General features: G+C 38.1%; 2 protein-coding genes across 4 annotated transcripts; one reads left to right on the top strand and one right to left on the bottom strand.

Annotated features, from left to right (window-relative positions):
* Window positions 1-178: 178 nt before the first annotated feature.
* LOC113060542 (GSK3-beta interaction protein-like) lies at window positions 179-5287 on the bottom strand. 2 transcript variants are annotated; one of them, XM_026229537.1, is made up of 3 exons: window positions 5196-5287; window positions 4609-4854; window positions 179-1723 (listed from the first exon to the last, which is right to left on the bottom strand). In XM_026229537.1, exons 1-3 carry the CDS (start codon window positions 5232-5234, stop codon window positions 1565-1567), a joined length of 444 nt encoding a protein of 147 aa, XP_026085322.1. In that variant the 5' UTR covers window positions 5235-5287; the 3' UTR covers window positions 179-1564. The 2 variants fall into 2 exon arrangements, with proteins under 2 accessions (XP_026085322.1, XP_026085321.1); XM_026229536.1 differs by lacking the exon at window positions 5196-5287 and adding an exon at window positions 4925-5179.
* Window positions 5288-5639: 352 nt separating this feature from the next.
* On the top strand, window positions 5640-25418 carry atg2b (autophagy related 2B). 2 transcript variants are annotated; one of them, XM_026229534.1, is made up of 43 exons: window positions 5640-5939; window positions 6934-7123; window positions 7371-7533; window positions 8100-8252; window positions 8403-8505; window positions 8585-8747; window positions 8902-9081; window positions 9803-9899; window positions 10019-10192; window positions 10279-10430; window positions 10563-10674; window positions 10773-11016; window positions 11320-11476; window positions 11575-11667; window positions 11900-12088; window positions 12194-12467; window positions 12633-12741; window positions 12835-13042; window positions 13130-13272; window positions 13354-13511; window positions 13691-13863; window positions 13950-14100; window positions 14327-14526; window positions 15304-15384; window positions 15581-15687; window positions 16074-16166; window positions 16268-16338; window positions 16421-16497; window positions 16584-16754; window positions 16952-17084; window positions 17960-18162; window positions 18331-18560; window positions 18668-18785; window positions 19240-19431; window positions 19537-19638; window positions 19747-19825; window positions 20695-20908; window positions 21218-21287; window positions 21439-21521; window positions 21616-21737; window positions 21883-22037; window positions 22182-22331; window positions 23125-25418. In XM_026229534.1, exons 2-43 carry the CDS (start codon window positions 6962-6964, stop codon window positions 23353-23355), a joined length of 6240 nt encoding a protein of 2079 aa, XP_026085319.1. In that variant the 5' UTR covers window positions 5640-5939; window positions 6934-6961; the 3' UTR covers window positions 23356-25418. The 2 variants fall into 2 exon arrangements, with proteins under 2 accessions (XP_026085319.1, XP_026085320.1); XM_026229535.1 differs by having other exon boundaries at window positions 13953-14100; window positions 23125-23355.
* Window positions 25419-25433: the final 15 nt, after the last annotated feature.

Genomic DNA, 25433 nt, shown 5'->3' with positions numbered 1-25433 from the left:
AAGCAGAAATTGCGGTTGTTTTTCATGTTTTAACATCAAACATTAGCATAAATTTGGTTTATATTGTCTTTGACTCATTGCAATTATTTTTACTGTTAACTAGCTATAACAACACACGGATTCTAAAGCTTGTGCAAAAGAAGACTATTACCTACAAACCAGAATCATCAAACCAAAGTAGCATTCGAATGTGTGCTTTTTATTACAATGAAACAAAAGCAAGCAGCATTCCATCAGGTACAGGAGATATTTGTGCCATGTATATCTTCAAAACACTTCTTCATCTTGGTTATCTCTGCAAACATGCGGTCAATTATCAGCAGGTTTGTCTGGGACAGATACAGAGAGTAGTGGGTTTCACAGGTATTTGCTAAAACCAGACGAAGAATTCAGTCCATTGTCCCTATTATCACAAAACGGCATAGCATTATCAGCAGCCTTATCCCAAACCAGCTGAAAACACACGTCAATTTCACAGGCATGCTAAAGAGGTCCAAATAAACACCCCACATGAGGTAGAAAGCCATCGTACAACAACTTCCTGTTTTAATGCATTTCTTTAAACGGATCTCTTCCTTCTGCTCAACACTGAACTTAAATGGAATGTAACTTTAAAGCATATTTTTACACTTTCGTTTTTCAAACAGTCAGCAAATGGCTGCTTTATCTCATTTAGTGCAATTCTGTGCAATATTCAGCATTTCGTTTTGATGAGTAAATCAAGGGTTCTGCGCAACTTCAAATCTTTCAATAAAAAAAAAAAAATCATTATTTAAAACCATATTTAAAAAAAAAAAACAATATTGGACAATAATACATGAGAGGTCTCTTTACAGCAAACAGCTGAACATGCTGTAGTTATGTGATGTGAATGCGGGGTAAAAAAGATACTGTGCAACTCTTTTGCAAATGAAAAAGGCTCCATTCTTTTAAAAAATTAAATAAAATACTTTTTTGGGGGTGGAAGTGGTTATCACCACCGTGTTTTTTGGCTTTTCAATCCTCACTGCTAATTTTGACAGATTGAGACAGAAAACAAAGCAGCAATCGATGAGTTTTTACATTCTCAAAAGGATATGAAATCATCTGTAGCAAACAAAAGAAGGAAGAGAAGATCCTTAACGTATCAGGATATTCAAATAACAACTACCTTGAGGACAGGTTCAACTGAAACCTGAAAGAAAGAAAACTGAATGTAAGTAGTAAGGCATCTGATATGTTTGAATGTTAAGACTTTTGATGGAAGTACAGTATGGAGCTCTAAAACTCATATTTACGCAGGACCCAGCGCTAGTACGTGAACACAAAAGACTTCAGTTCAAACATTTCCCCATAGTCCTCAAAACAGCACGGCAATATTTCTGAGGGGCATTTCATTTGCATAAATATGAATAAAAATGGAGTATTCATCTGGGTCTTAGCAGTGATACCTCTCCAAATAACAGTAAAATACCTTAAAACATCACAGGCAAGTCAGTTTGTCAAATCTACATAAAAACATGACAGGCTGGGAACTGAAAAGGGTAGCACTGATGCTCTGAGCAGAGAGCGGCACAGGAAGCGCTCACTGTCCGTTCTGTTGGAGCCGCTCCAGTCTCTGTAGCAGAGCGTTTCCAAACGCCTCTCTGTATCCGGGGCTGAGAGAGTCCAGCAGCGAGTAAACCGTCTCATGATACTGGGTGCTCAACTCCTCATGCACCTGATCGAAGCCGTGGCCCACCACCTACAGAACAACAAGCAGAAACGTTTGAGACATTACACAGATTCCTCTGGTGTTCCTCAGCGGCCAAAACAGACCAAATAAATTCATGTTTCTATTTAAGAAATTATTGAATGTAATGTTACATGTCTCAATAATATTTATTAATGTAGTGTGTGTGTGTGTGTGTGTGTGTGAGAGTGAGTGTATACACACACACACACACACACACACACACACACACACACACACACACACACACACACACACACACAAACCTCTTCATCAAGGCTGCATTTATTTGACCAAAACAATAAAACAAATAATTGTAAAATATTATTACCATTTAAAATAAGTTTTCTATTTTTAATATACTTTCAAATATAATTTATTTCTGCAAAGCTGAATTTTCAGCATCATTACTCCAGTCTTCAGTGTCACATGATCCTTCAGAAATCATTCTAATATGAGGATTTATTATCAATATTTGAAACTGTTGCACTGCTTAATATATATATATATTTGGTACCTGTGATATGTTTTCAGGATTCTTTGAGGAATAAGAAACAGCATTTATTTTAAATAGAAATCTTTTCTAACGCTACAAGTCTTTATCATAACTTTGTTTTTAACCAATTTAACACATCCTTACTGAATAAAAGCATTTCTTAAAACAAAAAAAGACCCCAAACCTTTGAATGGTAGTGCATACTGTTACAAAACATTCCTATTTTGAAGAAATGCTGTTCTTTTAAATGTTTTATTATTCATCAAGGAATCTTGATAAATAAAAATATATAAATACTAAGCATTAAAACGGTAATACATCAGAATTAAAGTTTGACTCCTGAATGTTCATGTGACACTGAAGGCTTTGCGAAATTCAGTTTTTCATTACAGGAATAAATTATATTTTAAAGTATATTAAAATAGAAAAACATTATTTTAACTTGCAATAATATTTCACAATATTACAGTTTTTTTTCCTCTGTATTTCTGGTGAAATAAATACAGATTTGAGGAGCAGAAGAGACTTAAAAAAAACAAAAAAAAAACAAAACATTACAAATCTGACCAATCCCAAACTTTTGAATGGCAGTCTATATTAGGCCTGGGTGATGAAACGGTATTGATATTTATCATCATGACAGTTTCACACTTTTTTCATTTGAAGGCACATTATTGCGGTGTCTGTCTGTGATGAGGAAACAAACGGATGAATAAAAAAAGGAATATTATTAAAATTTAATAAATAAATATTTGCATTCTAATGTTGTTGCAGTTAATTTGAATTTTAGGTGTGTCAGAGAGCCTTGTCAGCTGCGCATGAGATTCATGAGGATGGAAATGTCCTTGTTGTATTTTATTGTTTTTGTTGAATGCACAAGATGTGCTGCTACTGTGTTTCCCATTCAAAATATTAGAGAAATATAGAAGCTCAATGCAGAGAAGATATTGGTGAGGCTCAAACTGAATCCAAGCCATTCACACAGAACGCATATTGGAGACGCACAGTACACGATCCCTCAGCCTTGCCACGCCCCCAGTTTGGGAGCTACTGCATAAATACATGATGCTATTTGTTTATGGAATATACAAAATCATATTGGACTTCTAAATATTAGTTTAGACGTTACGCAATTTTTTTTTTTTTAAATAGACAATCATTTAGTGAGGCGCATTATTTTGCTCATGCGCCCTCCTTTGGCCTCAGGAAACAGGCCAAATGTTTCCTTAAAGGGTTACTCCACCCCATAAAGACAGTTTTCTCATTAATCACTTAACCACATGTCGTTTCAAATACGTATAAGCTTCATTCATCTTCGGAACATTATTTAAGATATTATGTATGAAAACCCGGAGGCTGAGACTGTCCCAAAGACTGCCAAGTAAATAACAGTGTCAGGGTCCAGAAAAGTCGTCATACCTAATAAAACAGCGCATCCTTGTGGCACGGAGGGCACAGAAGAGCAGACGCAGTACGGTGATATGGAGTGACACAGAGGAGACCATTGACAAAAGGAATTTTTTGATAAAGTCATTATTTTTGTTTTCTTCGCTCACAAAAATTGTTCCTGTTGCTTCACATAACCCAGATTGCACATCTGATGGCACTAATCTGCACATAAAAAAAGGAGATATTTGTTTCAATTTTGTTTTGTATTTGACTGTTACAACTAAAATTAGTTGTTGTTTGGCTCATTAAATTGGGTCATTTAAATTAGTATTTTTTTTGCTGCTCAGTAAAAAAAACAAAAAAACAACGATATTGAATGATATGAAATACTACAAATACAAACTTATCTGGTCTAAAATTAACAATGACCACATTCACCACTAATTTTGAATATATATTTAGAAACGATCAATGACTAAGTCATTGTAGCTGTTTTGTAGATTGCACTCCAAAATATAGCTCTATAATATATAATATAAAATATATTTCCCATTTTTTACCTATGGTGGTCAATTATGACCATTAACTGTAATAATGTTTTTAAAGACCATTTAGCATTTTCTAACCATTTCCACACACATAAGTCATCAAGTTCATTAATATTCTTATGAAGTAATCAATTGTGAAAAATTAAAATCTTTTCACTCTAAAATGCGGTGCAGAGTTTAGCTCCAACCCTGATCAAAGTCAACTGCCAGTGATTATCTAATGACCCCAAAACATTGATTAGCATGCTCAGGTGTGTTGGACTAGGGTTCGAGCTAAACTCTGCACTGCATTGACCCTCCAGAGCAAGATTTGAATAACCCTGCTCTAAAATGACCGAGGACCACCAGACGGCTGAAGCAGATGTGTAGATCCGAAGTGGAGCCCATCCTCACCCCCAGGAAAACATCAAATTGTCAGTGTTACAGTGAAAACCATCTTTAAATGTTTTGCATCCCTCACTCACCCTTAACCCTGCCTCGGTGAGCTCCAAGCAGTATCGCTTTCCCTCTCTGGTCTCCACGTTGATGTAGGCCACATCCAGTCCACTGGAGAGACTGTGAGAGACGTGCATGTCTGTGACCGCGAAGAGCACATCACTGACCACCGCCTCGGCCTCCAGCCGCATGTCCTTCACCTCCCCCAGCTCCACAAAGCGCTCCTCAAACAAACACCTCGACAGCTCCTCCGGCGTGCAGTCCACCTCCATCCCCTGAAACAACAGCGAGCCTTCAGATCAAAGCTTTTATCAGACATATTCATACATGAATGTTCAAAAACACCTGCCGCCGTCTGATCATGAGGGGGCGCGTGCACAGCAAACTCATGCTAACGTATGATATTGTATGATGTGATTGCATAAACGCAGTCAGTCAAATGTTAGCTAATGCTGCCACTCGATTCTCGTGTAGTGTAAAAGTTCCATATAACGCAATCCAGAATTACATTAACAGAATAGCAGTATGAACACATAACTAACAAAGCTATTTGTTATATGCTAAAGTTTTTAGCTGTTAATATGTATTTATTATTATCATTTTAGAAGTTACTAACCTCCTCCGGGGGTAGTTCGTCAGAACATTTCCGGCTCATACCGGCTAAGACTCACGCGCGTCAATTATGCGCAGACTTTGCGCAGTGCAGCTTCTATGTAACCGATAAACATTATATTATCTAATTATTCTAGGAAACACGTTTTTCAAAATATAATAATACCTAAATGTGTTATTTATATGATAATACAAAGCAAACAGCTACGAAATAAGTCATTACGAAATAAGTGAATTATTTATTCTCCACAAAAAACATCAGTTACAGTCCAAAGAACTCAATACTTTGAATTAACTTTATTATATTTTATATTAATTATTTAAAGTGATGTAAGATTTATAAACTTTGACTTAAGACCATCAGATAACACTATATAATTTAAGTCTACTTACAATAAATAAAGCGATTTATACAGGATGAGCTGTGTAGTAGGTGCGCAGAGCGGACGCTCGTGAACACACCGCGTGGAGCGGCGCGCGCGAGAGTGCGCAGTCACGAGTGTGTTTGTAAACACATCCTCATTTAGCCTTATAATTAGACAAACAGAGATGCTGCTTTCACATGACACGACAGCCACTCATAATCCGCACGAGGACTACTATCTTCAGTTTAATAGAGCTGTTATTACTGAGCGATGCTTCAGTTGAACTGATAAACGTGAATAAAAGCATGAAGGTTGTGTTTAGCCAGCATGCTAGTTCACCCTAAGTCAAGGACCAGCGGTTAGTCAGCTATTTTGTAATACAGGTAAGTTATTGTCATTTTGATTCTGAATGACCACAACAGAGACGGACAAATTGTAATCCCCATCTTGTTTTGCTGTTGTGCAGTGTGACTACACGATTGGTCAATTGTTAGCTGCCAAAATACCTCACTAAGAGTTGCGCAAACAGTGGTCAGTGTATAACGTTATTATCTGTAGATTTGGGCCAGACAGCAGCGTCAGTCATGTCAGACAAAATAAACACAACTGCATGTCATTTAAAACGATCTAATCTGATGCTGTACTAGAGTACACACATTGTTAATGCCAGTCATTTGCGATGAATTGATGGGTTTGCCGAAGTAATCTCAGGCTCCAGACGTCCTTTGCATCATGGTATTGAATTACTAGATCTGCAGATGTAATTTGTTCTGGCAGCCACATCAGTTGGAGGTCTGCATGAGTCAGGCAGAATGTGTATTTATCCTGAATCACTGTCATCATCCGAATCATTTCATCTTCACTGAATAACTTTGTGGGTGATTTCAGCAAAACAATGTCAGGGGCAAGTTTACTTTTTAATCAGTTCCACAAGGTTTTCTGACACTTGTGTGTATTTTATGTACTGTCAATCTTTAATGTATTCTGTTCTAGCTTAATGCAAACTTAATGTTAAAGGGGAATCTGAGTTATTATCATTAACTTAAACTAAATGTAGAAATAAAACCACAAAGAACCTAACTTTTTTGTTAATTGAAAAATAATAAAGCATATAATTTTTTTTTAAATTTATTTTCTCATATTCTTTATGAGAAGCTTAAGTACAAGACTAAATTAATCTTAAAAAAGTTAAGAGAAACTATATAGACTAAGTAAAAAGAGCACTAATAAAAATTATTAAATTATTCAAAATAAATTAAGAAAATATAATCAAATTCAAAATATTTACAAAAACTATAATTGTGTATCAATGATACTAAAGTAACACTGATGGGAATATGTGGCATTAAATGCCTTGAATATCCTATTTTGTTTCAGTAAGTACTGAACCCAAGAGCCAGTCAAGATGCCATGGCCATTTTCTGAGTCTATTAAGAAGCGGGCCTGCAGGTACCTGCTGCATCGATATCTTGGTAATTTCCTCCAGGAGAAGCTCAGTTTGGACCAGCTTAGTCTGGACCTCTATCAAGGCACGGGCTCACTTGCTCAAGTGCCCCTGGACAAATGGGTAAGTTCTGTACAATTGTGCTGCTGACCCCTTCTTGATTCCAAAATCATACCATGCACCTGATTAAACAAAGATTTGATTAAACATCTTTTTTTCTTATTCCTGCACTAATGGAATCTGACATTTTATTACTCGATATAACTGGGGGGTGATTTTTCTTAATAGTACTTTCAATTTATCCCCAAGCAATCAGCAAAAAAGATCCACCGTTTTCCTTCGTTTACTTGAATATTTACTTCATCTTCAGTCCCTGAATGAGATCTTGGAGTCTGTGGATGCTCCATTTGAGGTGAGCGAGGGCTTCATCCAGGCCATTTCTCTCACTGTGCCATGGGCCTCGCTGCTCCAGGACAACTGTGCACTGGAAGTGAGGGGCTTGGAGATGGTGTTCAGGCCAAGACCTCGGATGGGTAAGGAGCATCTGTTTCAGATGACCTCATAAATTTGACAGATGTTATGACCATAATGCTAAGCATCCAAAAATTTGCAATATTTCCTATTATATTTGTATCTGATTGTTTATATTGTATACTGTTTAAGGAACTATTTTTCAATCTAATAATATTATGTTTGATTTTAATTCAATTATTTTATAATACTATTCTATATTTTCTCTGTCCATCTTTAATTTCAATTTGTGGTGTTAACAAAGAAGCGACAGATCCTTTATTTTCTATTTATGATGTACATCAGAGTGAAACAGAATATTGAAACAGAAAAACATGTTTGAGGGGGACTTGGTCTTTCCACCGTTTGATGATTATTTAAAGGGAGATCTGAATGCGAGTTTGCAGGCGAGAGATCGGATTGAGATCGGATTGACATTTCAATTAAAACATGCAAAGTCAAATATAAAAAATAAAATAAAGATGTACAAATTAACTGTTATAATATCATTAGGATTCATAGGGTGAATTTGCATTTCATGTGGACTTTAATGTTGTTAATGCCCATCGTAACATAAATCTTTTTTAAGCATCAGGCATGGAGCCCATGTGCTGGTCCAGCTTCATGACCAGTAGTATGCAGCTGGCCAAAGAGTGTCTAAGCCAAAGACTCACTGATGATCAGGGAGAGAGCTTGCACCCTCTGGAGGGTCTGGAAAAGTTTGCCGAGACTATTGAGACAGGTATGCCTCTTCCTGTAGACCATGAAATCATTTAAATGTAAGACTCGTTTATTTATTTATTTATTGACTGATTGATGGCCTGATTGTTTAATAGAGCTGCTAATAGAGCTTCCTTTCAAAGACTGATCCTTTCCCTGTTCTCTCTGATAGTGTTGAGGAGAGTCAAGGTCACTTTTGTGGATACGGTCCTGCGGATGGAACACGTTCCTGAAAATTCTAAAACTGGCATTGCCCTCGAACTCCGAATCAATAAGTAAGTTTTGGAACACTACAATATGATAGGTTTTCTTTTGAATCATCACTACACTGTCTGTATGTTTTGTGAAATTTAGGATGGTTTACTGTGATGAGAGTGTGGAGGAGGGCTCCAGTGTCAATATCCATCAGCCCACTACGTTTGCGCATAAAAACCTAACTCTGGAAGGTGCCTATGTGTTCTGGGACGAGTTTTCAGAATCAGCACGCGCCGGCCTCAAATCATCCCCCGCTCAAACAGTGAGTATCTATTCTGCTGTAACCAAAAAGTTTAATTGCGCACCCTCAGCCTAACCTGACTCTATAGCAGTACAACATCTTCAAGTGGAAAAACTTATTTTGTTGCAGTTCAGCAAAGCTTGCAAAGACTTATGTTCTTTATACATTATTTAAGGAAACTGAACCCAAACTTTCTCCGAGTTGGAACCCAAAAATCATATGTGAGCCTCACCCTCAGTTCCCAGAACCTGTGTCTTCCAGTACACCATTTGAGCCAGTGCAGGTGGGCTGCCTTTGTGGTAAACTGGAGCTGTCCGTGGTTCTGAAGCAAAATGAAGCTATGCCCGGAGCTAAGGTGGGTACATATACCACACAGTTATTTTAATTCTTTCTTTCTATAAAGGTATTGCACAGATAAGCCTAGCTCCTTTTTTTTGAAATGATAATTCCTTGAATGAATGTGTTCCACTATGTTTGATAACCAGAAAGTATTTAAATGCTTTTTGTCTTCATTTTTAACAATATTTCTTTTGTTTTATGAATAAGAGCATAACAGACATTTTGTGTATTTCTTTAAATTGAATTTCAATTTTTGTGATGATTTATTATCTAATGCTTTGACATTTGTAAAATTTTAGCTGTGTCTTAAAGGGGGACCACTAACAAGATGGGCTTTTAATAAAACTTGGCTGTCTATGCAGTAGAAAAAAACAAACAACAACAAACAAACTGGTGCTAGACAACTAGAGAAACCAAAAAAAGGGCTGTAGCTTTCCCTATTCCAAAATCTTCAGCACTCATAATGCACTTTTGATTTTGGCACGCACTCCTGTTGATCCGACAAAAGGTGGAAACAAATGCTGAAGCTAAATCTGTAGTTTAACAAAAGCCCAGGGCTGTCAACCACAGGATAACCTAAAATTATGTGTTTGCTTAATGTCTGATTTTTGTCTGACAAATAACTTAGGATATCTGGGTGAACAGAGAAACACAGAGAAAGAGTACACATTGCAAAGCTGGTTGAAAATCTGAATTTGTCTTTTAATTGTCCAATTTAATGACTGTTCTTTTCACAGTTGGATATTGATGGGCAGTTTGATTCTCTATTCATGCTGCTTTCACCACAACAAGTCCACCTCCTATTGGACATGTTTGGGGTTTTCTCTAGCTCAGGTGACATTTTGTTCTATTCGTATATGATTTTCCCATATGGTTTCCTCATTAAATAAAATCGCTGATTAATTGTTTTCAATGAATCTGAAAACTGCTTCTATTATATTGCTTGTATACAGCCGTACAGGACTGGTCTGCTATGGGAAAGGATAGGAAGAGTCGGCCCATGCAGCAGGAGGATGAGTATCGCCTCCACATGGAGCTCAACCGCTGCCTGAAGAAAGACACCATTACAGGTGCCACAGACCAGGACATGTTTGAAAGCCAGACCACCAGAACTGTGTCCAGTAGAGGTTAGTTTAGCACAGCAAATCTTTTAATTGTACATTCTGTTTTTGCATCTCTAAATGCATTTTTAATCTGTTTCTTGTTTGGACAGAGGATGTCTTTTTCTCCATGGCTGATATGGACATGTCACACAGTCTATCATCTTTGCCTCCTCTTGGGGATCCACCCACTGTGGATTTAGATTTGTCAGTAAACAGCAACTACTCTGCCTCCCTGGGGGAGTCGCCCTCTGGAAATGTAGCTGTAGGTCACCACTTCTCACTTTAACATTGAACCCATGTTTCATAATTAGTGTTTAATTATTGATTATATCACCATTCATTGGCTCATTATGAAATTACAAGTGTAAAACATTTTTTTTGATGCATTCCTTAGACTGTGTGGGATGAGTTCATGGATGTTCCTACACAGAAGGAGAAGCAGACAAATGAGATGCCACATCTTTCCAGAGATTCTCAGCTTACCCACAAGTTGCTCCGGCAGACATGTATGTCCCATTATCAGCTTTATGATTTATGGTAATTGTTGACTCTTATTACTATATTTAATCAATAATAACAACTCTACCCTGTGTGTGATCTTTAGCTCATCCATCTAAAGGCCACTGTGATGAGTCCAGGCCTGAGCTGGTTCTCAGGCTCACAGTGGGCAGTCTCTGCCTGTCTGTCCTCCATATTGACCCCCTCCCACCTCCAGACTCCTCCCGCAGCCATCTTGCACCAATGGCTTCAGAGTTTTTCCGTATTCTGTCTGTAAATCAACTCCCTGCTGGAAGTTTCCTGCAATCACGTGCAGTCTTTGATGAAGCCTGTCCACATGATCATCTCAGGTAAGCTTTCACTTAAAATTAAATACAGAATATTATAGAAATGGTGGTTTAATGTTTTGAAATCAGCCTTCTTTCAATTATTGATAATTGCATTTTGAGTCTGAAGTGCATTCTGAGACAATTGAAAAAGAACATGAAAATGAAAGCAAAAATTAAACTCACATATCCTAAGGTGAACATGTACAAAGAGAACAAAAAAGGACCTAAGACAGAGCCTTGTGGAACTCCATACCTAACCTATGCTTATTTGAACATATTATCTTGTATTTTAAGGTAATGTAAAATGCATTTTCTTTTCTTCAGGTTCATTGGTCAGGGATTAAAGGTGACATACGAGCACTGTCAAGGCTCCAGTGTACGTACGTTAAACACCGATCTCTCTCTGAGTCAGATGGAGCTTTTGGAATGCCTTTACTCTACTGACAGCCACACTACACAGAGTGGAATCCAGTACACTGAGGTGTTTAGTTGTTTTGTTTTGTTTTCAAACATTATATGTGCACAGAATAGTTCTCTTACATAATAATGATGATATTTGTTTCTTGTGTCAAACATTAGCTTCTTACATTCGATGTCTCAGCCAGTAGTGATTCTCCTCCTCCTATATGCCTACATTTACTCTACAAACTAACAGAACGCAGAGGCCCGCAGGTAACTTCCTGAAGTATTTCAGCGTCTTGCATGGTGCTGATGAGAGTACTTCCTCATAATGAAATAAATGACCTAATGATTATGTCCTTGTCTTGAACATCTACAGTATATGATGTTTTTACTAGTTACATTAATCATTAGATTTTTATAACCTTTATTTATACTTCAAATGAATCACAAATTGAGCTAATTGCAGACAGTAAACATGATCCAGCATTTTCTTTTCCATCAGGGTGGGCAGGTACGTCTGAGCACTATACCTCGTAGGGCGGAACTGCAAGTGGAGCTTGGTAATATGCGCTCAGAGTGTGATGTCAGCATTGTGGACAGGCTCAACTCCTTACTTCAGCCTCAGAAACTGGTTACCACAGAGATGATGGCATCTCACATGTACACCTCCTACAATAAACATGTCAGTCTGGTGAGAAACATTAGCGACTATCTCTACTCTATCTGTACTTCTTTTATTTTCTTTTACTTTTATGTCACTTTACATCTTATTGTGGTTGTTTGTTTACCTCACAAGCACAAGGCTTTCGCAGAGGTCTTCCTGGATGATAGTCGTACCCCAGCCCACTGCCATGTGTCTGTGTCAATAAATGCACCTCTACTGGTGCTAGTGGTGCGGTTTCCAATCCCAGACCTGCGCTCTGATCAGGAGAGGGGCCCCTGGTTTAAGAAGTCCCTGCAGAAAGAGCTGCTGCAGCTGGAGCTGGAAGATCTGGAGTTCAAGACAGAGTTCACTGGAGGAAACTCATCAGAGCAGACTAAGATGGAGCTCACGTTCAAGGAGCTCAACGGTACTCATTTACAGACAGAAGCATTTTGATCAAGACATTAAAAATAATGTTGCATTTCAATTTAAGAGACCAGGAAACTGGCTATTTTACTGACTTTTAAATTGAGTTTGAGTTTTGAATGTTCCTATGAAGACGTTCACCACAATGTCTTTTCTGTTCCACTAGGATCATTTCAAGAAGACAAAGATCATCCCGCAGCCAGGTTCTTACGAGTTGCCAACACCATGGAGGAGGACATGACATCTTCCGACTGTGGCAAATTCGACTGGCCCAGGTACGCTGTGCTCTCTCTACCTGATCGTTCTGTGAATCTTTACTGATAAAATTCATCAAGATACTGAAACTGAAACGTTCTGCTCCCATTCAGAGTGGTTCTGAAGGTGAACCCCATGGCGGTGCGCTCCATCTTAGAGCGTGTAACAGCTGAGGAAGAGGAGGAGGAAGCGGACGGTCACTCACAAGAGGAAGAGGAGGAAGAAGAAGGAGCTTCCCACTCCCTGAAGGATGTGTGTGATTTTGGCAAAACCGAGCCATCCCCCTTTTCCTCACGGCATGTCATGTACGAGAATGAGGAGGTATAGAGATTTTCATTGTCTCCTATATTGAGTGACCATTTTATGAATTGTGATTAATTACGTGTGATAACGTTGCACCTCATGCAGATGGTCATCCCAGGAGATGTGGTGGATATGACGGAATTCCAGGAGAAAACCATGAGCAACTCCCGCTATATCCTTGAGCTCTTTTTCCCCAATGTGCAGCTCTCTCTGCCCAATAAAGACTTTTATGAAAAACTACACAACAGGTAATTAATGCATGAAGAAAACGTCACAGCTTAGAAATCTGCATATGCATCATACACATTTCTATTGAATTTTTCTTCCAGGATAAATAATGACCTGCTGCTATGGGAACCCACTGCTCCATCTCCAGTAGAGACCGTGGAGAACATCCCGTATGGGGTGGGTCTGTCTGTAGCCAGTCAACTCATTAACACCTACAGTAAAGACAGCTTCAGTCAGTTCAGATCTGCTGGCCCTGAGGGTAAAGAACATTTCCCCTTCTGCTCACTTGAATATTTAACATCAGCCTAGAATGAACATGCATGAGCATACCTTTTGATAATAATGCCAGGACTTTGTTTTGGAAAGATGTTTTGGGGTATTAATTTCATCTGACATGCTGTGTCTGTTGGTCATTTGTTCTGAATTATGTGTGTGAAGAGGAAGAGAGTGGCTCTGAGGAGGAAATCCTGCAGTATTACACTCCTGCTGAACTGGGTTATAGGAACAGGAGAAAGAAGAGGAGTAAGATGCAGCCTAAGAACTCTCAGAGCCTGTTTTCCATCGTCCTGTCTGTAAACCACGGCCTGCTGGCTCTGCACACACAGCTCAAGGTATTACATCAGTATTGCAAAGATAGTGCTTCATTATTGAATATATAATATATATAAGCAACTTACATAGTCTTATGTAATGAATGCAGGATGATAATAGTGTGCTACCAAAAAAACATGGTGAATTTTGGATGGAGGTAAAAAACGGGACGCTGTTTGGTGTGACGCAGCATGAAGGCTACAAAGACCAGCATTATGTCTGCTTCCACACGTCTCAGGCCTGCCTCTATCACCATGGTAAAGAAAAACTGTTTTTTGTTGTCTAGCCTGTTATTTTTTCAGATGTTTTATTTAATGGTTTGTGCAGATGTCTGGTTATATTATTGTTAATTGTGTAAATGGAAATCTATGGTCATACATCTATGTATTTTAGTTTATCGATTTTTTATTTTTAATATATCATTTAAAATTGTTATTTTTTGGGTGTTTGTTTCATAACATCATGGTATATTTAATTCCTTAGGCACGGTGGATGGAGATGCCCCTGAGTGGAATGTTAATCTGCCCTGCAGGACGCGTCCTCATTGGCTGGAGCCTGTGATGTATGCATCCGAATCTGCCCCAGAAAGGACATCTCCCTCTGAGGGGCTCAGTTTGGAGCCCCATAGCATGCTGTCTGTCGCTGTTAAAATTTCCTCCCACAACACAGAGCGTAATGTCAAGGTACACCAAATAATTACCCTAGATAAATGCTGTTCAAAACAATATTACATAAAAAAAAAAAGAAATCTGTAAGATTAAAAAATAAATACAATTAATACTTTTATTTATGATGCCTTAGGCTGCGTTTACACGACAACGATGACTTAAAAAAAAAAGTTTCCTTTGTTTTTTTTTGTTTTTTTTAAGTATACACAACAACGGTTAATGTTTACACCTATCCGCAAAATGGCAAACACTGTATTACGTATGTCAGGCCAGTAGTTGGCGCTGTCACCTTGTTATTAAACAGTACCTGTAGGTAAGTGATGATTACATGCTGTATATGATACATCTCAGATAAAACAGGTAAAAAAAAAAGTTTCCCGTTTTTCACTTAAATCAATCCTGTTCTTTTAAACTCTGTAATTGTCAAATAATCCCGAAAAAAATATCCAAAAGTACAGTTGTTTTCAAAATGCTAATAATAACAATTGTTTTCTGAGCAGCAAATCAGCCTATTAGAAAGATTTCTAAAGGATCACATGACGCTGAAGACTGGAGTCATGGCTTCTGATAATATAGAATTGTCATTGTTGGAATGAATTACATTTTTTTTTTTAATGTGTTAAAAATAGTAAAAAGTTATTATAAGTTGGTATAATGTTTCAAAATATTATTGTTTTACTGTATTTTTGAAGAAACCGTTTAAAAAAAAATGTAAAAAAATCTTACATTTCTGTCCTGTTTGTGTTATTAAATCTGCAACTGGATCTGTTGCACATCTTCCTGTACTTTCAGGAGTTTCTCATAGCCATTGGCATGAGGGGAGTTACGCTGGAGCACAAAGTGGTGCCTTCAAATCTGGGCTGGTATGACCAGGTAATAAAACATAAATAAAAACCTCATGCAAACTATATGAATGAAAAGCACCTTTTAAAATGTACTTTAAAAGTGGGCTTGTGGAGATCTCAAAAAGGTGTAAAGATAAATGAGAGTTGTTGAATCAGTTAGTAACATAGCTGACTTGTAGTTCATTAATCCGTACTAAACATTACGGTTTGTCTTTTCCCTGTAGATAGTCGACTTCTTAAATGTGTCAGATGAGCCGGTGCTTGGCTACTCGCCCCCATCATCTGTGTCCACCCTCCACCTGCATCTGTGGAGCTGCTCGCTGGATTACAGGTGATACTTTGAGCTACATTCTAGTACAATACATCTATCCAGGATTTAAAGAGATATTATAATACCTCAAAAAATGGTTTGGAGACTTACAGTGGAATTCAATGAGATTTCATTCAAGTGGCATCTGCATAGAAATAAAGCTCAGAACTAACTTCCCCAAAATGTGTCCAAATTCTTTTGTCTTTTTGAGCAACAGATTTGCTTTTGTTTAGGACGTAACAAACTTGGCTGTAAAAGGTGGTTGTGATTAAAATGAAATACAACTTGGTTTAGTTCGTAGACGTTAGTTTCTTAGTATTTAATCCTCAATCCTTATGCACAATGTATTTATTGTGGTTTTCTTTTGAAAGACAGACTGGATCTAAGCAGTAGTTTTCTTTTTCTAGACCTTTGTATTTACCTGTGAGATCTCTGCTGACCGTGGAGACCTTCAGCATCTCTAGCAGTGTGTCTTTAGATCATTCTTCCTCCAGTCTGAGGTAAAAGCTGAAACTGAATCCGTTCTAGACATACTGTGTTTCTGTTATAGAACATTTCCTAGTCACTTTTCACAAACTTTTCATACTTTCTTCCCTTACAGAATAATTTTAGATGAAGCTGCATTGTTTCTGTCTGACAAGATCAATGCTGTGTCTGTTAATCTGGCACGAGGTGAGGACACTTTCACATCCGTGCTGTTTCAGAATCTGTAAACCAAGGATGCTGGTTTCATTTCTTATTCTTGTGTCTTCAGACTATGTCCAGGTGGTTGATATGGGGACTCTGGAATTGAGGATCACAGCAGTCAAACCAGGCCCAGATGGCAAAATGGTATGAAAGTCCTCCGTAAAAAAAAAAAAAAGGTTGTTTACGCTCTGACACAGGATGTCCCAATTGCGCCATTTCTATCTCTTTAGACGGAGCCTAGGTTTGAGCTGCGTTGCTCCAGTGATGTTATTCACATTCGCACCTGTTCAGACTCCTGTGCTGCTCTCATGAACCTTATTCAGTACATAGCCAGCTATGGAGATCTACTGCCCCCTTCTGGACTGGAGGCTAAACGCAGAAGCGCTAAACAAAGGGTGAAGGTCAGTTCAACTGAGAAACATTTTTCTGTGAAATTCTTCATAACGTCGATAATAGGAGATACAATTATGCTTAATATTTAAATTCCAACTATCAAAGTAATTATTATCAGACAATCTTGACAGATGTTTTGATACTCATGTTGCTATTACCACATTTGAGTTGTTGTTTTATACTGAAGATGTCTAATGTTTTCCAGACTGAAGCAGCGAGTCGCCCAGCAGCTCAGGCACCTTTGCTTCCTGAAGCGGAGCAGCAGATTCTTCAGGATCTGATGAGTGATGCTATGGAAGAGACCGACAGCCTGCAGAGCCATATGCTGCAACAGGACGGTCAGACTTTATTTATTCATTTTCCAAAACCTTTAATCTAGCGCTTGTTTTAAAATCATACATTAAACATGCGTCATCTTATTTTACTAATGTAATCTGAGTGAGACTGGATGTTTAGGGATTAAATAAATGAATGCCAGTGCTTTCAATTATGAATCGGAAATTGACTGGTTTCAACGGAATAGCAGAATAGAGCCAAGTGGGTGAAGGGAATGAGTAACGTCATCTGAAAAGGAATATATTATATATATATATATATATATATATTTATATATATAAATAATTGTTAGTTAAAAAAATGTTAGTCTGAATGCACTGTAAGTCGCTTTGGATAAAAGCATCTGCTAAATGCATAAATGTTATTTTAATTAACACACACACACACACACACACACACACACACACACACACACACACACACACACATATATATATCTACCGTATGTAGATAGTGGGGAAAATATTTATTTGTTCCCTTGCCGATTTTGTAAGTTTGCCCAGTTAGACAGAAATGAAGGGTCTATATATATATCCTCATGTTGTAAACCTGTTTTATTTCTGTCTCTCATTGTGTTGTTATTGTTAACTAAAACAAAATCTATAATAACATTTTTTGTTAATTAAAATTAAGCTGAAATAAAATAATAGATCAACTTAAGTAAGTATATGATAAATTTAAGTACTTGAATTAAACTGAAACTGAAAGCTAAGCAGAAATTCTAAAATAACTATATACAAAAGCACATAACAAAATTAAAAAAAAAACTAAAATTAAAATATAAAAACAAAAGGTAATTGAAAATGTTGATAAATACTATACTAGAATAAAAATACTAAAATAACACTTCTCATGTTTGAATCTGCCTTTTGTAAAGGTGTCAACGCAGACCGTTCACATGATCATGAGCCGCCCCGATCCGATCTCTTTCTTTTCCCTGATGAGAGCGGAAACCTGGGGCAGGAACCAACCCCCAGTTACCTAACCCTGCACTCCCCGCTCATCTCTCCTCCTGCCCCCTCTGTGCTCCACGACACTGATGACTTCTGCATCCTGGACACGCCGGGCTCCAGAGCACCGGTGAGCTCGTCACTTCATAACTATTTAAAGCAGTGAACCCTTACAATAACTTTGTGTTAAGAACTGACTGAATTTCAAGATACTATTTATTTATTATTTGGACTAACTGTTCCTTAAAATAAAAACCTTGATGTATGCAGCCCTTGATGAAAGTGTTTGGTCTGTTAGGAAAAAGATGAGGAGCCTATGGTAAAGAAGCTGATCTCTGAACCCATCCTCGTGAGGGAAGAACATTTCAGTGTCCCTCAGGAGGGCAGCAGCTCTAACAGGGGTCCGCTTCACTTCCCTGTGCCGGAAATCAGATACCTGATCAAAGAGATCTCTGTAGTGTGGCACCTCTATGGAGGAAAAGACTTCTGTGGAGGCGCATTGTCCTCATCACCAGCTCGAAGTCGAGGGTGCATATCTGGAGTTGGTTCAAAATCATGATTCTTATAAAAACTGCAGGTTATCAGTGTGTATTAAGAGCGTGCGCGCGCGCGTGTGTGTGTGTGTGTGTGTGTAGGTGCACTCCTCACAGCTCTCCATCACAGACTCCTGTAAAACAGGTGAGAAGAGGGTCCCGTGCTGGAGGAGGATGGGGCAGAAACCCTGATGTTCTGATGGAGATCCAACTCAGTAAGGTCAGAGAAACATTTAAAAAGTCTTACATCTCAGCTTTAAAATCCTGAAGGAACCTTGTTTAATCATCAGCCTGCATACACAATATTTGAACTTGGTTCAGGGTTATTTTTGTATCATTTATACACCACTGTTAAAGTTTCACTAATATTTCAAATGAGTTTTTTTATATGTTCAGTTTTAGTTTAGTAATTTTTAGTAATGTGCTTGTCATCTTTATGAGTTTAGTTATGAGTTTCCTCATTTAAATGCATTTTTAATTCACTTTTAGCAGGGTTCCTGCAGGTTTTAATTCACTGTTCCACAAAGTAAGGCAGCAGAAAGGCTTTGTTTGCTTGCTTTTTGATTTGAGTGATAACAACACTGACTCTTTTGTGGGAATATTCAACAGTAAACCATCCAATAATCAAATTCATTAAACCCAAATACTCTACGGTCCTTCACGTCTTCTATTAGGTGCGGTTCCAGCATGAGGTGTATCCCCAGAAGGCTCCGGAGGCAGGCGTTTTGAAGGAGCAGCCGGTGTCCAGACAGGTGTTCTCAGTGCAGGATCTGGAGATACGAGACCGGCTGGCCTCTTCCATGATGAACAAGTTCCTCTATCTGTACTCCAGTAAAGAGATGCCCAGGAAAGCTCACTCCAACATGGTATGATCAAATACACACAGACAGATAATGGAGTACACAATCTACAGGTGGTGTGTATGAGTTCTAAAGTATCAGATGATGCAGTCTGTTGTCTGTGTGTATCAGTTGACTGTCAGAGCCCTGCACATGTGTCCCGAAGCTGGACAGGCGCCTCAGGAGTGCTGTCTGCGTGTGTCACTAATGCCCCTCCGGCTAAACATTGATCAGGTACAGAACAAAACCGCTCAACAGCTCACCTTGAATCATATATTTACAGGCATAGTTCAAACTGATGACTAGATGTCGCCAGCCCCTCATTTTCTCATTTGTGTCCAGGATGCATTGTTCTTCCTGAAGGACTTCTTCTCCAGTCTGGCAGCAGAGGTCGAGCTCTTTTCCCCACCAGAGCAGGAAGGTAACAATCAATATGCAAAATACTCGGACAACCTTAAAAAAACATAGTTTCAAAGCTCTCTTGACACAAAGACTGTTCCGAAAGGAAATATGCTGCATTCTCCTCATGTCGTAGTTTTACCAGAATTACTTCTACTAATAGCTGTTCATGCCTATGGACTTTCTGTGGCAACACTGATAATTCTGATATGAATCTGTGCAACCAAATATAGTTATGCAAATCCCTAATTAATAAACTTCAAGGATTTTAGATATTTATTCAGCTGTGTTACCTAAATTAAACCTATTGTATTGTATTTTTTTTTCTTCAGATTATTCTTGCATTTTTAAAAGATTAATAATACTCCGATATAAGTTTTATTTTCATTTTGAGTGTTTCTGAAAGACCTTGAAGCGGTTAGGTTGTACAAGTTGGAAATACATATGAAATGTAAAGTTTACAATTTGTAATTCTAGGTTTTACAAACATTTTTTACAAGTCAGAGTCACAAAACTATGGACATTTTGACAAGGCAAGAATGCACCTATAGAAAACTAATGATTTCAAGAAAAGTCGACTGTCAGTATACTTAATTAAATACTGAAAACGTACATGAACAAACCAAATGAATCAAAAATGTTATGTTTTACCCCAAACTTTTTTTTTTTTTTTTTACTTTAATTATATTATCATGTTGTTAGCATAGAATATGCTTACATTTCTAATGAAATCAGTGATCAAGCTGGCTAAGTTGAGTTTCCTGTGCACTTCTGTTTGTTTGATGCTCTTATTCAGAAGACAGCAGGGCTGCTCACTAGATCTTGAAACAGATATTATTTGCTGCAAGCAATTGTGTCATCTGCTGAACTATTTATCGATCTGTGTTGTAGCGTTCTATGTGTCCGTGAAGAAGCCTCCTGTTCCTGAGATTTCTTGCAATTTTTCCAAGTACAACGGTGCAGCGGGTCAAGACCCTGCGCCCATCATCTCAGTGCCAACACAAAGCCGCGCCAGTCCAAGCCTCGTCCACACCTGCAGCCAAGACAGCACCGCTGAGACAGACACCGCCTCCACATCGTTCTCCGACCAGCCCATATTCTTCAGGTGTGTGAGAGAGGAAGTGAGAGTATCCTTTACCATCTACAACAGAGGTGTCCAGTACTGCTCCCGGAGGGCCTCTTTCCTCTAGAGTTTAGCTCCAAGACACCTGTCTGGAAGATTTGAGTGATCCTGGTGACCTTGTGGGTTTAATTGAGGCTACACCTAAACTATCCTGGAAGGTGGGCCTCCAGAAGCAGGATTGGACACCCCTGATCTACAGCAATCTACATTTTAACATTTGAAGTTCTGTAGGTATAAGTTCATTATTTACTGTAATACAGAACCTTTTTTTTTACACATGTTGGTTTCCAGAGAGTTCAGATTCACTTCAGAGGTGCCGATTCGATTAGACTATCATGGAAAACACATGGCCATGGAGCAGGTGAGCTATCCACAGAATCCAAATGTCCAAACATTCTTCCTTATTAAATTCATCTTGAAATAAAATACATTTGTCCCGAGTGGAACCAGCACAGTGAAGATAAATTCATCATGATATGATGAGTAGATATAATGTTTGTCTAATTCCTCAGGGCACATTTGCTGGTATTATTATTGGACTCACACAGCTGAATTGCTCCGAGCTTAAATTACGGCGCCTGTGTTACAGACAAGGGTAGGAATATATAACATAAAAAAAAAAACCTTTATCATGTTCACCTCACAAATTTGAGCCAGTTTATTCCTGATGGTTTATTTATTTTTTCCAGATTACTGGGTGTTGACAAGCTCTTTTCATATGCCATTAATGAATGGCTGAATGACATAAAGAAGAACCAATTGCCAGGGCTTTTGGGAGGCGTGGGGCCCATTCATTCCCTGGTGCAGCTAGGTTAGCACAACACTTTCTTACACACCCACAACTGAATGAAAAGTAGCTCTTTTGTAAAGTGCTATCGACCAAATATTGATCTGGATGTTTATGAGAGGTGACGGCTTTATTTAAATGATCGGTGTTAAGCTGTGTTTTTCTATAGTTCAGGGTTTTAGGGATCTGGTTTGGCTGCCCATTGAGCAGTACCGTAAGGATGGAAGAATAGTCCGTGGCTTTCAGCGAGGCACCGCCTCCTTCGGTACCTCCACCGCAATGGCAGCTCTGGAGCTCACCAATCGGATGGTGCGAACCATACAGGTAAAGTGATTACTCTGTGTCCATAAAAGAACTGCAGAAGTGTCTCCTGAAGCAAGGCAGACAGAAACATCATACCAATCAATTTGCTCTACCTAGCCTTATATGAACAAATGATTTCTGATCTGTTCTGTGTGCTTTGAGTAGGCTGCTGCTGAAACGGCGTACGATATGGTGTCTCCAGTGCCAGATGAGAAGGAATGCAAAAAGATGAAGCGGTACTCTCATTACTGTCTGGCCCATCAGCCAGTGGACCTGAGAGAGGGGGTGGCCAAGGCTTACAGCGTAGTAAAAGAGGTATGAGCACGTTATACCTTAGGTATAATATATATTTGGGCCCTGTATGTTTAATCCCAGCAAGTTACCATGAAATCAAAACTGATTTACTTTGTTAAAAAATGTTCCCATCTGAAGAATCCATCAGCATTTTCAATATTACCACTCTGAAATGCTTCACATTATAGAAATGGGATGTGAATGCCAGTTCAAGTTGGTAGTTCACCTGAAATTGAAACTGTCATTTACTCACACTCATGTCTTCGAAACAAGAATGAAGTTACTCTTGGTGAAATCTGAGAGATTTCTCTCCTTGCATTGAACGTCCATTCAACAACAACTTTCAAGCTTTAAAGACATTGTAAAAGTAATCCATGAATTAAATTTTTTGATTTTATTCACGTATTAATATTAACAATCACTGCACATACACCGAGCACACTGAATGTAGTAAACAAACCCTAACCCTAAGCTCAAACATGCTTGATTGATTAAATCCAGCCTAAATTAAATCTGGTCATCATTATAAAGCGATCATGTCTCTTCTGAAAAGTTGGATAAAACAGCTTGATTCCAATTGATTACTTGTACAATGACTTCAATAACTTTTTAACAATCAACATTTTGGTGGAATGGGACAGAAATATCTCAGGTTTCATATCCAAAACAATCTCAATTTGTGTATTGACGATTCTTATGGTTTTGAACAACATGAGAGCGAGTAAATGATGCCAGAATGTAATGTTTTGGATGAGCTGTCCCTTTAAGAGTTATATATTGTTATAAATGTTGTCAATGCATTGTGTGTTTGTAGGGCATTACTGACACAGCCCTGACCATTTATGACACTGCGACACGTGAGCACGAGCAGAGGGGCATGACCGGCGCTGTGGGCGGAGTCCTGCGACAGCTTCCTCCAGCCGTCGTTAAACCTCTTATCGTTGCCACAGAAGCAACATCCAATGTGCTGGGCGGCATGAGGAACCAGATACACCCAGATGCACGTCAAGAAGAGTCCCAGAAATGGCGCTTGGGGGACGACTGAGCCACTTTCTGTGAAATTTACTCTGGTGGCCTGCATTACATCAAAATCGATATTCGTTCTGGCCTATCAGCCTACAGTATGTGTGCTGGCTTTGTTTTATTAGTGTGTTAATGCTCGTCAAGACCAGTTTTTCTGTTTATGCTTTTGTTTAAAGCAGTCTTGGTGTCTCAGTGGCAGACAACTAAAGACTGTGATAGCAGACGTCTAAACCCCAAATGAAGTATCTGAGGAAGACTGGAGCTTTTTTTCCCCAGCAGCACTTGTGCTTGCTTGATGTTTACTGTAACTGGAGTCATTGAGACTTGTATCTCAAAAAGCCACAAAACTGGAGATGCACAGCTACTGCTGGAGTAGATTTAATTAGATGTGTCTCTTCTCGCTCCACTATCAAACGTCCTTGTAGTGCCTTCATGACATAGTTGAATAATATCATGTGAACATCTGTTTGAGACGGTGTGGTGTCTTCTGGGGAACTGCACCATAGGTTTTTCACATCATTCAGTTTGAAACATCTCCATTACAACTGAAATCTTCTAATTCGAAATGATGTGACTTGTGCTGGATGCGAGGGAGATTCTCACTATGAAAAGTCAGGGGGAAAATTTCACCCTAAAATCACTAGAAAAAAAACAAAACATTAATGCATAAAGAAAATGAAACCTATTTAAGGATTGTTAAATTTTTTGTTTTAATACCCCTCACACACATTCTCTATACAGTCATTTAAGAAAAAAATCACATTCTCAGTGTTATAATGTAAAAAAAAATCATGAAATTAAATTACAACAAATATGGCAATGATGTATACTTAAAGGGACGGTTCACCCCAAAAAAGGAAATTTTGTCATTTACTCACCTTGATGTTGTTCCAAACCTGAATGAGTTTCTTATTTCTTATGTTGAAGAGAAATACATAATTAAAAGATTGTTGGTAACCAAAAAGCTGCTGGTAGCCATTGACTTTCCTAGTATTGTTTTCCATGTGCTATAGAAGTCAATGGCTACTAGCAACTGTCTGGTTACCCGCATTCTTATAGATATCTTCATTTATTTTCAACAAACTCATACAGTTTTGGAACATGAGGGTGAGTGAATGATGATTTTCATTTTTGGGGGTGAGCTATATCCCTTCGACAATGCATGTTTTATTAATGTAATATTAAATATAAAGTATTTTTTTCTACATGTACTAATAAGTGGATTTTTTTCAGTTGCATACTAAGAATTGCTTAATTTTATTAAACTGTCAAATAACTAAAATCTTAAAATAGGTTCCCTTATCTTTATTCTTCTTAATGTCACAGAAATTATTGAACGTTTTGGGGAGATACAAAAGCTTAACTGTAAACCCTTTCAGAAAGACAAAAGGAGTCATGTGGTAGCATCATTCTTTTTATTTTCGCTTACTACACTATTAGCTGTTTAAATGGGAGACGGTGACTCTTATTTGCACCGAATCGATTTCTATGGCTTTAGCAACACAATGCTGTGTAGTGTTTCTCTTTCTAGATAATGTGTTAGAAACTAGGCTTCAAACGTGGAATATTTTGCGGTTATTATTGCCACTTGCACTTTGTTCTTTGTACTTCCTGATCCCAGATCTTTTTTGTTTTCAGTTCTGTTAAGCTGTCTGACAGCATCTGCTTGAGTGACATTCCCTAAGCATCTGGATTTCAAAAGAAGTCTTGCGAATGGTACATCTTTCTTTAGATAGACATGTTCTCTATATAGTTTTCCATGTTGTTACCTGTCTAATATACAAACAGTAATTCTCTGTTCTTCACAAATGTCTTCGTCTGGCAAGAAATGGTGTTCTTTTTTTTTTTGTCTTCATGACATATTGCTGTTGTGTGAGTAAGTGTTAGTTTGATATATTGGGAAATTGATAAATAACAGTCCAAACATTTCATTTGCTCATTTAAATAATGCATTAATATTTATTGTACCTTTTCTTTCAGGTGGTAATAACATTGATTGTACATAGATGTACAGGTCGTTTCCCCCCGATTTATATGGAAGCATGTATTATCAAGAAAGGGAAATAAATTATTTAATGTCCACCAGTTGTTGTCTTGTTG

Source organism: Carassius auratus, chromosome 42 (genome assembly GCF_003368295.1).
Source record: "Carassius auratus strain Wakin chromosome 42, ASM336829v1, whole genome shotgun sequence".
NCBI classification, from domain to species: Eukaryota; Metazoa; Chordata; class Actinopteri; order Cypriniformes; family Cyprinidae; genus Carassius; species Carassius auratus.
Note: the sequence above shows the minus strand (reverse complement) of the source record. Positions and strands in the feature narration are given on the sequence as shown.

Bases quoted from the DNA above. Each gene is read 5' to 3' on its own strand.
- LOC113060542 (XM_026229536.1), bottom strand. From the start codon at position 5,002: ATGCAATCACATCATACAATATCATACGTTAGCATGAGTTTGCTGTGC. The intron at 4,855-4,924 runs GTGTTTTTGAAC...CTGTTGTTTCAG, and splicing joins TCATGATCAGACGGCGGCAG to GGGATGGAGGTGGACTGCAC. The intron at 1,724-4,608 runs GTGAGTGAGGGA...GTTGTTCTGTAG, and splicing joins TCACCGAGGCAGGGTTAAGG to GTGGTGGGCCACGGCTTCGA.
- atg2b (XM_026229534.1), top strand. From the start codon at position 6,962: ATGCCATGGCCATTTTCTGAGTCTATTAAGAAGCGGGCCTGCAGGTAC. The intron at 8,748-8,901 runs GTGAGTATCTAT...ACATTATTTAAG, and splicing joins AATCATCCCCCGCTCAAACA to GAAACTGAACCCAAACTTTC. The intron at 10,431-10,562 runs GTAGGTCACCAC...TGCATTCCTTAG, and splicing joins CGCCCTCTGGAAATGTAGCT to ACTGTGTGGGATGAGTTCAT.